This window comes from Panulirus ornatus, chromosome 58, assembly GCF_036320965.1.
Source record: "Panulirus ornatus isolate Po-2019 chromosome 58, ASM3632096v1, whole genome shotgun sequence".
In the NCBI taxonomy this organism is placed as follows: domain Eukaryota; kingdom Metazoa; phylum Arthropoda; class Malacostraca; order Decapoda; family Palinuridae; genus Panulirus; species Panulirus ornatus.
In genome coordinates, this window is record NC_092281.1 from 657,186 (window position 1) to 672,541 (window position 15,356).

At 43.0% G+C, this 15,356-nt stretch overlaps 1 protein-coding gene across 1 annotated transcript; it reads left to right on the forward strand.

The window, feature by feature from the left end:
* The first annotated feature begins 1,690 nt into the window (after positions 1 to 1,690).
* Positions 1,691 to 15,356, forward strand: LOC139766826 (glycerol-3-phosphate phosphatase-like). The gene is made up of 6 exons (XM_071695771.1): positions 1,691 to 1,883; positions 6,823 to 6,992; positions 9,116 to 9,253; positions 11,548 to 11,764; positions 13,307 to 13,448; positions 14,854 to 15,356. Exons 1-6 carry the CDS (start codon positions 1,799 to 1,801, stop codon positions 15,068 to 15,070), a joined length of 969 nt encoding a protein of 322 aa, XP_071551872.1. The 5' UTR covers positions 1,691 to 1,798; the 3' UTR covers positions 15,071 to 15,356.

Sequence of the window (15,356 nt, forward strand, 5' to 3'; positions counted from 1 at the left end):
CTGAGGCCTTCTTACACTTTGCACCTTCGTCAGTACATTTACTCAGGTTGAATTTCCTCAATCATATATCAGAGAAACTGTCGAGTTTGTCTGGGTTCCTTTGTGAGTTGATGAAATCCTTGCATTTTACTTTGCACGTGACATTGGTGTTGCCAACAAACATATTCAGGTACAACTAGACTTTCTGGCGATTCATTTACAAAGACCAATACAATATAACTTTACCTGTAAACAAGTGAACCAGCAACTCAGTGAAACAGTATTTCTCAATAAGACAATATTTGTAAAACATCATACTACAAAACCATATTTCTTAAAGATTTTCGTGACTGTACATAGTAATGAGGGAACCAAATATGACGGGTTTGATACCTCACTAAAACTTAACGCGGCTCTGCCGGAGGAGAAACCTCGGATTTTCTTGTTCATGATAAACAAGAAAACTTTAAGTCAGTTATAAAAAGACAGCCTTACTAAGTCTGACAGTTAAGCTTACCAAACGTTACGTAACTTGGGCTGAGTTCGCTTACGTCAGATGTGGTTCGCTGTTTTATTAATAAAATATATTGAAATGCCGCTGACGCTAAACTGATTTGCCATAATTGATATTAACTAAACATATCCAACAAGGATAAAGTGCTGCTCAGTTTATTAAGATAGTTCCCGAGATAAGGAATATCTGTGTTTATCCTTGTAAACTAATATTGGCCTCGACCCCTACATTGCCACACCCCTGGGGGGCTGAGGTTTAATGCCTCCCCTCGACCCTTCACTCCGCCTCAACATTATGACTTAGTCATACATGACACTTTTCCCAGGAATAGCCATACACACACAAACACACACACACACAAACTGGTCGTTGTGAGATATGTGATAGTCATGGTAACTTTTAATATACTTTTAGCACTAAATTTATTTGCCATTATCAGCATCTTGTTTCAGAAGCCTACCGAAATATAGTTTTACTTTTACTTTCATAGATTATGTTTGAAAATTACCATTTCATACTTCCTATTGTATACACAGCAGCAACATGACTCAGCTACCAACTACTGCTTCTATATCAAGCAAAACGTAGCTTAAAAGCTGTGTTCGAACGTTTAACTGGTCTGAAATATGAGAAGCTGCAGCTTTTGCTGCTGTTTTTTTTTTTTTGTTACGTGTAGCCACGTGTGACGGGGTTGTGTGGGGTGGTCCCCGTGCAGGTGAGGACGGGCGAGCGGGCCATACCAAGACATGGGCAGGGAGGAAGGGAGGGGCCCGTCTGCCGCAGACCCCACCCTAGTAAGCTTAACCTGTCATGTCGGTGATTCATCTCCGTGATATTTACACCTTTACCTACCACAGTATAAACCCAAGTCGATAGTTTATATATATAATAAGTTAATCATGGAGAAGTAAGTAAAATTGTTAATCATGGAGAAGTAAGTAAAATTGGCCTTCCTATATACCGTATATCTTACCAATCATTAGTACACAAATAACAGTCTATCTTAGCAGAACATTAACAGGTAAAATTAGCATGAGTGTGAAGGAGGCTTTGAATATCGTAATTGTGATATTCTTATCTATATATATCATGCAATGATTCCCTTCCCAGTTTCTTTAAAGGATCAGTTAAGATGAGTTTGCGAAGAGTAATGGAAAAATGGGCGATAAACCTGGTTGGCCAAGGTGGCGACTTATTCACGAGTTATTTAAGGCGTGAGCTTGGCTGGGTACGGACGGAGGTTCGTGCTCTCCACACCACCACTGTCTGCTACTGCCGGGGCGCCTCCCACACCTGACATCAACCATGGATTCCCTACCTATGTCTATGGACAAGGACTCCCTTCAACAACTGTTGAGTGAGATTGATACAGTGTTGCTCGACTGTGATGGTAAGTCGCTTGTGTCCCGCGTGGCTGACTAACACTAGAGCTTAACACTTGGCGACGTTATCTTTTAAAGTCGTCATAATACAGTGAGGGAGGCAACCTCTGCCAGTGTATGATCCTACTTTACATATTTGTGTTCTTACTGAAGATGAAAGTCCCTGTGAGCACCAGACGCTGCCCAGCATTGTGGTACCGACACGACAGACAGGCCCTTCCGACCAGCGCCACGTGTCGTCGCAATGTCCTGCATATGATTTAGTTCAGAGAGACGGTCACTCAACTTGCTGATGTATGTCGATATTGCAACCAACGACTGTGATAACAAGTTGTGAATGCTTGCCGAATAAGACGCCATCCTGGCAAGCAGCGGGTGGGCGGATGGCTAGACAATACAATTCAAAATATTCGCTTAGTACATACCTACTGCTATTGTTACCCTCCCTAGACCCGGTGGTACCTGGACTTGTTACCAAATGGTCACTTGATGATCCTCTCAAGAGTATAAGACACTGTAACTCGTAGTAGGTGACTAAAATACAATGGATATCAGCGTGGAGTGGATCTGAAATATACATACTGAAACTGAATAGCCAGAAACACTGTAAATACCTTAAAGTTGTAAATGTGAGATTTGCCGTGTGCTCATCTGGCATCACGTGAGGTATTCCTCCAGGGATGGCCCGACCTCGTATGCAGTACACCATAGATAAAAGAAAATATATGAATAAAGTACATCTTTGTGAAGTGGTTAAAACCTGTAGCAGGCAGGTGTCACGATCTCCAACAACCCTGCAAAACAAACAAATGACATTAGAGTTGAAGGAACTACCTTTGTGTCGGAACTACCTTTGTGTAGTGACTACCTTTCAGTCGTAATTTAGAATGAAGGAGTTTGTTCCTGAAATAAGTTAACTCTTTCTAGTACCCATATATACAGATATCATTTGTTCGCAGTTTTCTGCGTTAGCGAGGTAACGCCAGGAAGACGAAGAATAAAGAACTCACTCGCCCACATCCATTCTTTAGCTGATCCCTCTCTAAAGCCAGGCCCACAGACCTTACGTGGTTTCTCCTGGCTGCCTCATATGCATTGTTTCAGACCATTGACATGTCGACCCCTGTATACCACATCGCGCCAAATCAATCCATCCCAGGCATGCCTTTCACCCTCCGTGTACAGACCACCATCATTCAAAAACTTTTTCACTCCCTCCTTCCATCTCCAATTTGATCTTCCCTTTCTCCTTGTCCTTTCTACTTGTGACACATTTATCCTCTTTGTCAACCTTTCTTCACTCATTCGCTCCCTATGTCCAAACCATTTTAGCACACCCTTTACCGCTCTATCAACCACACTTATTATTACCACGCTTGTTTCTTATCCTATAATTACTTACTAGGCCAACCCTCCTCACACCACATATTGTCCTCGGACATTTAATTTCCTACACATCCACCTTCCTGCGCACGTCGTCCTCGTCTAGCCCATGCCTCACATCCATACAACACCGTTTAGATGACTATAACTTCAAACATACCCATCTTCTCCACGATAGTAATCTCTCTTTCCACACGCTTTGACATCACACACCCTTGCCGCAGACCCATCTTCACCTGGAACCATTCACTCTCCTCTCCGCCTACTCGTAAACTCGCTTTACACTCTAAAAAGAAAACACTTCTGATAGCCTTCCTCCCGCACTTATATTCGTAAGACTTCCCCCAAAGCTTCTCCATCAACCCTATCATGAGCCTTCTCCAGATCCATAAAGCAAACATCTGATCCGCACATCCTCTACCACTTCTGAAACCACACTGCTCCTCTCTAATCGTCTAGCCCATGCCTCACATCCATACAACACCGTTTAGATGACTATAACTTCAAACATACCCATCTTCTCCACGATAGTAATCTCTCTTTCCACACGCTTTGACATCACACACCCTTGCTGCAGACCCATCTTCACCTGGAACCATTCACTCTCCTCTCCGCCTACTCGTAAACTCGCTTTACACTCTAAAAAGAAAACACTTCTGATAGCCTTCCTCCCGCACTTATATTCGTAAGACTTCCCCCAAAGCTTCTCCATCAACCCTATCATGAGCCTTCTCCAGATCCATAAAGCAAACATCTGATCCGCACATCCTCTACCACTTCTGAAACCACACTGCTCCTCTCTAATCTGATGCTCTGTACGTGCCTTTAGCCTCTCAATCAATACCCTCCCATACAACCCTTACCATGTGCACTCAACAGTTTATGCTGCTCTAGTTTGAACACTTACCTTTATACAGTGGTTGTATACATGCATTCCGCCACTCCTCAGGCACCTCGCTATGATCCACACACACACACACTGAATATCGTATCTAATCAATCAAAAGCACAGTCACCCTCTGTCTTAAGAACTGTAATACCATCCACTCCAGCCGCCTTGCCACAATTTCTCCTATACAAAGCTTTCACTACCTCTCTCTTAACCAAACTATTCTCCCCGACTCTCACTTCACACACCACCCCGACCAAAACATCCTACATCTGCTACTCTGTCATCAAACACATTCAAGCGTCTTGCAAAATACTTAATCTGCTCCTCACTTCATTGGCTGTTAACACTTCCCCATTTGCGCCCTTCGCGATGTTTCCATTTGTTCTGTTTTTCTCATACAATTAACCTTCTTCCAAAGCATCTTTTTATCCTGCCAAGGGCCTGGCTTCAGTTATAATCCCACTGCAATGCATTTCAATGCATTTACCTCCACAATATGTGGATGGTTCTTAACACGACTTACAGTTTGAGTGCTCGGATACTGCTTGTTTGTCTTGATATTTGCTGGACATAATCTACGTAAATCCTGGACTAATTACAGCGAAATTTTAAAATTTCTTGTTCTGTTACTAGGAAGATCAAGACACGTGTTTTATGATCACATTTTATGTGGTAGTAGTTACTATGAAGGTCAACACATGTTCTGTGTGGTAGTAGTTGCTAGGAAACTCCACCCACATGTTTTATGTTGTAGTGATGTTGTGTTGGTTATTATAATTTCTTGTCTCACTGCATCACTGAGCTGAGCAGTGTCTGTACCCGAGTGTTTGGTTGAGCTGTCCTGATGGATGCAGCTGGAGTTACATCTCTCCACGTTGATGTTTTCTGACCAAGTTTATGTGAAGGAGTTGAGTACATACAACAGCGGCTTCATTCCGGTAAATTAATTATTCTCGACGATGACTCTGGAGGAACGCAAGTCATCTTCGAGTCTCTGATCATTGTTCGAAACGGTTCGAAACCTGAGGTTGTTTGCTTCAATGACACGGACCAGTTCAGTAGCGAGTGGTTCAGAACTGGCGGAAGGCAGGGAGGAGGCAGTACTGCAGTCTGTGACTGCTCACCGAGCACTTCCCTACACTTCATATCCACTTGCAGACTTCCAGGATGATTTAGATGTAAGTGTTTGCCATCTTACCGTCGTGAAGGTGTTCAAGTCAGTCGACACATATAATTCTAGGGTTTTAGTTACTATATTGTATCGAACAGAGATGTGTTGCTTCTCTCAGGTCGAGTGACAGGCTTTAGTTGTGCTGTAGTTAGGTATATTGTTTTGCTTAGCTTGGGGTCATAACATCTGTAACAACACTCGTAGATACTGCTCATTTTCCCTCAGTCTGGTAGATAGATGGCTACCAACTTGAGTTATGGTCGAGCAGCACAGATCTAGCCAGACGATAGCTGGTAATGTGGCTTAATCCAAGACTGGATGTGTCCTTTACGTTACCTGGTGCTTGGCAACATGAAGCAGCCCCGCAATGTTATGATGGAGTAACGTTACTGGTCATGTTGTGATGGAGTAACGTTGTTGGTCATGTTGTGATGGAGTAAGGTTACTGGTCATGTTGTGATGGAGTAACGTTACTGGTCATGTGATGGAGTAACGTTACTGGTCATGTTATGGTACACTTCTCTCTCCTGGGTGTGTCACCACAGGTCAGTCTTCCTGGGATCCACCACAAATCAGCCTTTTTTTCTGTATTTTTGTTTTAATTTGTCGTCTGATCTTGGTTGATTATACAGATGTTATTGTTTATGATGTGATTAACAAATGATGTATAATATTTTGTGGTGAAGGTGTTGTGTGTAAGATGGTCTTAACACGAGTTATGTGCCCGAATGTTTAGTTTCTGTGGAAAGATACTAAACTGAGTCTTGATAAACTACTAGACATGTTCCTCCGTCCGGAGATGTCGCCTTCCTCCACGAATTCAGTTGTTCATCTTTTTTGCTGTTTCTCTTGTGACTTGTGGACAGTCAGGTGTGTTGAGATGATGTGGCAGATGTGTGTTGTTGGTGGAGGGGATGAAGTCAGCCACATGCATAGTGAGGTGTGTGTTATCAGTTTTCATTAACACATAAAGATGGTGTTGCTTGGTGCTTGTTGATGATGGTAGTAATAATGATTACTCTGGCACTCGATAGCCTAACCATCCAACCAACCACTCAACCTACCAACCACCTACTCAGACAACCAACCCTCCAACCAACCCATCCAACCAATCAGCCAACCAATCACCAATCACCCAGCCATATATCACCAACCCACCAATCAACCAACCAACCACCCACCTACCTAATCAACTAGCCAGCCAGACAGCCAACCATCCAATCAACCAACCAGCCAATCATGGCTTCCTCTCCAGAAGTGAGAGACATAACCGGAGATAACCATGGCTTCCTCCCCTGGAGTGAGTGAGGCATATATGTAACCCAGAGTTAACCATGGAACTGTTAGCTAGTTCTGTTATGTAGTCATGATTTACTTCGTGACTAAATGGACTTTGTTGTCAATACAAACATGACCCGTATGCGGTGTGCTGGATGTCCCGTACGTTTTAAAAGCCTGATTAATAAAGATACATACTAACTGAAACATACATGTATTACAGGGGTGTTATGGAGAGGAGCACAGGGAATGGATCTTATCCCTCGAGCCAATGAAGTGTTCACCAGACTGCAGAACATGGGCAAGAATGTCTTCCTTATCACCAACAATTCCACCAAGACACAAGACAGTTACTACGACAAATGTCGCACTTTAGGATTCAGTGTTGAGAGGGTAAGGGACGCGTTGTGCTGTGTTCTCTTCATTCCTTCACCGTAAACATCTTGTGTTTTGTCGTCAGCAAATCTTATCCACCATCAAGCTGGCGAAGAGTTGTGTGTCCTTTGATGTGATGTAAGTTCATAATGTGATTAATTGTTACCTGAATTATTTTCAGTTACTGTAACTCCTGTTACTCAGTGGGAGATGTTACCACTGCTGACACTGTCAGTGTGATAATGAAGGCAGGTACGATGAGACTGAACCTGTGAAGGTGACACATCCCTCAGTACAGTTTCCAGAAGGTGATTCCAGACTGATTACTTTATGATTACTCAGATAATCTCTTGTATTCGCAAGTTATGTAATGTAGGTTCCATTACAATCATAAACAAATAATTATTGTATCTAATATAACAGATGACGTAGTGTCCGTAAATGATGTAGTGGTATCCGTAGATGATGTAGTTGTGTCCGTAAATGATGTAGTGGTGTCCGTAGATGATGTAGTTGTGTCCGTAAATTATGTAGTGGTGTCCGTAAATGATGTAGTGGTGTCCGTAGATGATGTAGTGGTGTCCGTAGATGATGTAGTGGTGTCCGTAAATGATGTAGTGGTGTCCGTAGATGATGTAGTGGTGTCCGTAGATGATGTAGTGGTGTCCGTAGATGATGTAGTGGTGTCCGTAGATGATGTAGTGGTGTCCGTAGATGACGTAGTGGTGTCCATAGATGATGTAGTGGTGTCCATAGATGATGTAGTGGTGTCCGTAGATGATGTAGTGGTGTCCATAGATGATGTAGTGGTGTCCGTAGATGATGTAGTGGTGTCCGTAGATGATGTAGTGGTGTCCGTAGATGACTTAGTGGTGTCCATAGATGATGTAGTGGTGTCCATAGATGATGTAGTGGTGTCCGTAGATGACGTACTGTCCTTTCCTGTGTCCCACCTTCATTACTAAGTATTGAGTCAGGTACAGTGTTCACGTACTGGACCAACACAACCCACGTACACCACACTACGATCTATTATTCTGATAGACACTCTCTATCCTCATAGGTTTAGCGTAGGTCAATGTTGTTCTCAAGTTATTCTTATGATCTTTGATCCTGTGTGGTGCACAGGTTAGCATTGTTGACCATGACGCAATCATGGGCAACCATCATAACCTTACAGTGTTCCACCAATCCTGTACAGTGTTCCACCAATCCTGTACAGTGTTCCACCAATCCTGTACAGTGTTCCACCAATCCTGTATAGTGTTCCACCAACCCTGTATAGTGCTCCACCAGCCCTGTATAGTGCTCCACCAACCCTGTATAGTGCTCCACCAACCCTGTATAGTGCTCCACCAACGTCTCCCTACATAATAACCTCACAGTTTCATATTTCTTACAAGTGACCACAATAATGATGTTGTGTGTGTTGCCCATACTGTGGTCCGTCTGTTGTCATTTTCTTCACAGTTGCTGATGTTCCTTAACTTACATGATGGTCACTCCTGCAACCATCATGTGTGTGTGTGTGTGTGTGTGTGTGTGTGTGTGTGTGTGTGTGGGTGTGTGTGTGTGTGTGTGTGGTGTGTGTGTGTGTGTGTGTGTGTGTGTGTGTGTGTGTGTGTGTGTGTGGGTGTGTGTGTGTGTGTGTGTGTGTGTGTGTGTGTTCCACCTTCATTCCCACGACAACACTGAGCAGGAGTGACCCCGAGCGAGGAGGTCAGCAGTGTTCCCGTACGTGACCTCCCCCCCCCCCCGCCCCCCCACTACACCCATCTTACTTTCACCCTGTTGTTGTTGTTGTTGTTGTTGTTGTTGTTGTTTACGTCACTCACGTTGCAGCAGCCGAGGTTGTAGACCTAGGTAAACCAGATCATATTTTGGAATGATGGTTTACACTTAACACACAGACTATTGACATCATCAGCTTGGAATTTACGCCATCATCAGCTTGGAATTTACGCCTGTGTCTCTTGTTTTGTGAGAGGAATCACTTGTGGACGGCAGGCAGTGCTCCTGGTGACGACAGAAACATGGCTTGCTGTCATGCAAAGTGTACACGTCATTATAGTGATGAACCCTCATATTTGTGCATGACTGGGGAAGGCTGTTTCTTTTAACGACATATGTTGTCTCCACAGGACCACATCCTGAGCGCCCCCTACATCCTGGCTCAGTACCTGAGGGAGATCAACTTCAGGAGGAAAGTATACGTTGTGGGCGCCCCAGGTCTGGCCCAGGAGCTGCAGAAAGTTGGAGTCCCATGTACTGGTGTTGGGGTAAGACATGTGCTGGTGTTGGGGTAAGACATGTACTGGTGTTGGGGTAAGACATGTGCTGGTGTTAGGGTAAGACATGTGTTGGTGATGGGGTAAGACATATGTTGGTATGTATATATATATATATATATATATATATATATATATATATATATATATATATATATGTATATATCTTTCTTTCGTGCTATTCGCCATTTCCCGCATTAGCGAGGTAGCGTTAAGAACAGAGGACTGGGCCTTTGAGGAAATATCCTCACCTGGCCCCCTTCTCTGTTCCTCCCCTTTTAGTCGCCTTCTACGACACGCAGGGAATACGTGGGAAGTATTCTTAATCCCCTATCCCCAGGGATATATATATATATATATATATATATATATATATATATATATATATATATATATATATATATGTTTGCGAGGCGTGGACTATAGATAGAGTTGTGCGCAGGAGGGTGGATGTGTTGGAAACGAGATGTTTGAGGACAATATGTGGTGTGAGGTGGTTTGATCGAGTAAGTAATGAAAAGGTAAGAGAGATGTGTGGAAATAAAAAGTGTGGTTGAGCGAGCAGAAGAGGGTGTATTGATAAATGGTTTGGTCACATGGAGAGAATGAGTGAGGAAAGATTGACAAAGAGGATATATGTGTCGGAGGTGGAGGGAACGAGAAGTGGGAGATCAAATTGCAGGTGGAAAGATGGAGTGAAAAAGATTTTGAGTGATCGGGGCCTGAACATGCAGGGGGGGGGGGGTGAAAGGCGTGCAAGGAATAGAGTGAATTGGAACGATGTGGTATACCGGGGTCGACGTGCTGTCAATGGATTGAACCAGGGCATGTGAAGCGTCTGGGGTGAACCATGGAAAGTTTTGTCAGGCCAGTATATGGAAAGGGAGATGTGGTTTCGGTGCATTATACATGACAGCTAGAGACTGAGTGTGAACGAATGTGGCCTTTGTTGTCTCTTCCTAGCCCTACCTCGCGCACATGCGGGGAGAGGGGGTTGTCATTTCATGTGTGGCGGGGTGGCGACGGGAATGAATAAAGGCAGCAAGTATGAATTATGTTCATGTGTATAAATGTATATGTGTGTGTATGTATATACATGTATACGTTAAAATGTATAGGTATGTATATGTGCTGTGTGTGGACGTGTATGTATATACATGTGTATGTGGGTGGGTTAGGCCATTCTTTCGTCTGTTTCCTTGCGCTACCTCGCTAAAGCGGGAGGCCTCCGTCTTTTATATCTTCATATTAGATGAGTTTGTGAGAGTGTGGTCATGGAGATGTGTAATTAGTGTTTGCAGTGGATGCTTTGGTTGAATGCTTGCCTCCGAGTGCTGGCTGCTTGTGTGCCCCCCACCACTAGCTAGACCACGCAAAACTCAGCAAGCTGCTGCGCCACATGATTACTGTGTGGGCATCGGCAACTCAAGGGCGGGCTGTTTTGATACCTGCTTCTTTTCCTACACGTCGAAGTTTTAGAACTCTGTACCTTCTCATGTCTTTCCTTGATGTGGACTTTTGTACGTGACTGGAACGTTCAACATAAAAGAAAGGTTTGGTAATACATGCATAATACGTGTATGTTTGCGTGAATGTCTTATAGTTTGATAGAAAGGTGAGGAATGTGATGATGATTTACATGAATGTGCACCGATGTGTTTTACAACATATACACAGGTTTGTTAGAACGGGCAGATGTGTCGTGATGTGTATGAATACATGTGTGATCTGGGTTATAGTGTGGATGGTTGTATGAAGATGTTTAGTTGTGTGGATAGTAAGTTGTCTTCTTCATGAATCATGTGTAGTACTGAACATGTGTGGAGAATTTTGGAATGTTGAACGGGAAAAAATGTGTCTGTAAGAAAGTTAATGTGAGTGAATGTGCAGACACGTGTAGTAACAGAGGTGAATACTGATGTAGTGAATGTGTGAAGGTGTTTGATAACTCATGCTTGCTGGCGGGTTAGTGTAGATGAATGTGCAGAAATGTTTCATAAGACTTGGATGAGGCGCTTATGTGTGAGGAAGGTAATGTGGGGCATCATGTGTTGTGGTGCATGAATGAAGGGGGTATTGTCAGAGTGTATGAACATGTAAATATATATAGTAATACTTGTGTGAGATTAGTATAATATTGTATAAATGTGTAGAAATGTTTCAATAAGTTAAAGAAAATCTTACATGTTGGTTTTCTGTAAATAAAGGAATTTCTGACGTGGATGTTGAAAAATGGAGACAAGTTTGTATTATGTACGTCTGACCACACTGTGTTGACCTTCCAGGCTGAGAAGATTGAGGGATCTATATACAGCGCCCTGGCTCAGGGCTCACTAGGGCTGGACCCCCAGGTCGGGGCTGTGGCTGTGGGGTTCGATCGTGAATTTAACTATGACAAGATCGTGCGCGCCACCAGCTACCTGGCAGACCCCGAGTGTCTCTTCCTGGCTACAAACACCGATGAGAAATACATTGTTACCGGCACCAGATACCATCTGCCTGGTAAGTTATTAACCATATATATATATATATATATATATATATATATATATATAGAGAGAGAGAGAGAGAGAGAGAGAGAATGAGAAAGATAGAAGTCTTGTGTGAGTGTGTGTGTTGTAGAGGTATTCCCTCAGTAGCCTCACAGGTGTTGTGGTTGGGTTGTTACCAGTGATGACATGTATAAGAGACCAAGTGTTGTGAGTCTTCACATGACGGTTGTGAACGCTCCGTTAAGTAGGAGGATCTCGTGTTCATAAGTCTTTTAGAGTTGCCAATGCTGGACCTCAGTTACGACAGCATTGCCCAAGTGTTCAGTAGTGTTGTGTTGTTGGCTGACGTCAGTCATTATCACACGAGCTCAGAAACCTGACCTGAGCCTCGCACGACGTGGCTCAGGTAATGCAGGCTTTCCTTCCTTCCTGAGTCAGAACAAAAGGACGTCAGAAATTGGTTATGAGGAGGACCAGCAACGTTTCACAAGCAGCGTCAACCCTTCCTCAACCACTCATCGTCAGACGCAGGGGATATATGAGAAGGTTCATGCACGAACTGAAGTGTATTTTCAAGTGTAGTGAGAGCCAAATGGAAACATGGGTGTTGCTCCCGAGTGCCGGGGTTTTCGGCCGCTTAGCCATCTCGGCTGGATTCCTTGTTGTATCAAGATCAGTAATAAAGCGCCTTGGGTTTGTAGGTGTTTACAGCGGCCATCTTACATATAGTCGTGGGTGGTGACGGACGCGTGTTATGGTGGCGACCTGTGACTCTCTGTGTTGGTCGCTTACTCCATCACCTGCGTGTCACCTGTCCTGACTCTCGTACAGCCATGCAGGTAAACTAACACACGTCCTACACCTCAGACTTGGGCACGGTATTGCGACTCTACATTACAGTGAGGAGACATCACCTGGACCCCCACGTCCCCAGCAGCTGGTGCTCCTCCTCTGCCAGGCAATGTTGTCACACTTGATCTGGGTTTTCAGTTTCATGTTGAAACTCGCGTAGAAGTCAACATGACGACATGTTCAGAACATAGTGAGTTTTTATGACGATGTTTAGTAAGCAGTATATCCAAACTACAGCCCTACTGTAGACATTTGTATGAATAGACTTGATAAATACTTCGCTTCGAGTGCAAGACTTACATTATTGGCGTCTCCACAACTCGCATTGATAATTTGCAGATTATTATAATCAATTATGTGTCTGCCTTGTAACCTTCACCAGCACACTAACCTGTGAGGTTCTCATCATATCCCACCATCACAATCAGCCTCGCTAACACCCAGTAGTAGCCAGTACCAGTTGACCTTGGAAGTAATTTGTAATCTTTTGTGTAAAGTTTATGTAGATATTCTGATTTTGGATATAGATTTGTTAATACTGATATAAGTAGACATTCTTAACTCCTTCAGCAACATTTCTTTGTTCTTCTGATCATCCAAGACCCAGTATTTGTTGTGAACTTACCTGAGTTAAGTTCTTGTCTTTATGTAAACAAGTTATGTACTAATATTGGTAGCTAACTTGGAGGAGTTATTGCAGCGGCGGGTGTCCTGGTGAACACCATACAGAAGGCCAGTGGTCGGACCCCACAGATCATGGGTAAACCTTCCCTGAACATGTTCTACATGTTACAGGCTCGCTACAATGTGCAGCCAGAGAAGACTCTCATTATTGGAGACACGTAAGTTATTATCTTGGTTATTATGGTTAAGATCTGACTGCTTTTACCTCAGGTCCAGTTTTGGTTCAGTTGGATCCCTTCATCTGTGTAGTCCACATTATCATCGTGCATGATGATAATGATGATGATGATAATGATGATGATGATGATGATAATGATGATGATGATGGTACCTTCAACACAAGTGACTCACATGTTCTCCAGATGCATGACTCACGACTTGATGAGAAAGACTCATTCCCTCTTCTGTGGAGGTGGTCAACGTGAGAGAGGAAAATGAAGAAAACTTATTAGGTTTATTTACATAGTCATAATCAATACAAAACTGCAGCCAGAAACTTTTCATTATATAAAGGAATGTTCAATATAACAAGAGATCTTGTTGTGCTCATTGATTCTTCTCTCACAACAGCTGGCTGGTTGGCAGGTCACCTCCCTCCTATACAGTATACACGTGTGTTCTTTACCTTGTGACACATTTCATGTAACAATATCTGTTTCATAGTTGATCTCTCTCTGCTCGTTAGGTATAACACCCATGGAATAATTCCCTCATCTAAGATTTTATGAATTCTTCTATAAGTATATTCTCATCGATGGGCCAAGAATTACATTACCTAAATCATGAAAACTGGTATAGCTTTATATGTGTGCAAAAGAGAGATCTCAGAACATTCACCGGCTGGTCAGTAGCCGCAGTCATTCATCATTTGCAACACAAGGGAAACAAAATGATCTCAGAACTGTCTCATTTAAAGATGTTTAGCTGTCCGTTTTTTTTTTTTCTCTTTGCCAACAACACTACCCCATCCACCCAGACCACTCCATAACCAACTAACAACCTTATAGAATTATTACAAGGTTCCCATTACCTTGCACGTCAACAAATTATACTTACAGATTCCCTCACCCCCAACAAACTCGACATCGACGAAGAATATACACACTCTAATGACTCGACAGACACTAAACAACAGCTCTCCTAACCCGGTCTTAACTCTACTCCAACAGACAAATACTCATCTAAAATTCCATTCCCCAGGCATGTACGAGTTACACTTTTTCGTCTCCATTCTGGACGCCATACAACATTACAAACATCAATTCAGCATATCACAAGATCCTTGATGCCCAGGATGTAATTTCTATAACAAAGACACCAAACACCTTCTCTTCAATTGTCCTGCACTTACCCACCATAAACATACAACATTGCCACAGTCTTATCTTTCCTTTCGGTCAGGAAGGTAAAAAAAAGTTTGTGTGTAGAAAGATTACTGATATGGATGAGTATTGTAACCAATACAGTCATCATAGAAAATGTATCTTGCATGAGTTGTGAAGCCTCAGGAGTAAACAATTATTATGTATATACATAATGTTTATGTTTCCTGTCTTCCTACAGGTTACACACAGATATTCTCTTTGGTAACGAGTGTGGCATGTGGACGGTGCTGGTGCTGAGCGGTGTATCCACCTTACAGGAGGCACGACAACTCACTGTTGGTCAGGATCCACAGAAGCAGAAGCAGGTGCCTCTCTTCTACCTACAGTCAATTGCCGACATACTCACGCTGATGGATGAACCTGACAATCAACAAGTAAACGATCAAGCACACTAACCTCTACGTCAGGGAGGGTGACTGGCAACCTGATCTACTCATGGTTGACTGTAGTTAAGATACCTGGTGGTAGTCATGGGTGACGTTAGTTAAGATACCTGGTGGTAGTCATGGTTGACTGTAGTTAAGAGACCTGGTGGTAGTCATGGGTGACGGTAGTTAACATACCTGAGTGGCAGTTAGTGTGAAACATAGCAAGTTGAAGATGGTTCTGTATGAGAATTATTTTTATTCCATATCTTTATACAATAACACTAACAATACAGAAAGTAGATAAAGATACCAT

Bases quoted from the DNA above. Each gene is read 5' to 3' on its own strand.
- LOC139766826 (XM_071695771.1), top strand. From the start codon at position 1,799: ATGGATTCCCTACCTATGTCTATGGACAAGGACTCCCTTCAACAACTG. The intron at 9,254-11,547 runs GTAAGACATGTG...TTGACCTTCCAG, and splicing joins TCCCATGTACTGGTGTTGGG to GCTGAGAAGATTGAGGGATC. The intron at 11,765-13,306 runs GTAAGTTATTAA...GAGTTATTGCAG, and splicing joins CACCAGATACCATCTGCCTG to CGGCGGGTGTCCTGGTGAAC.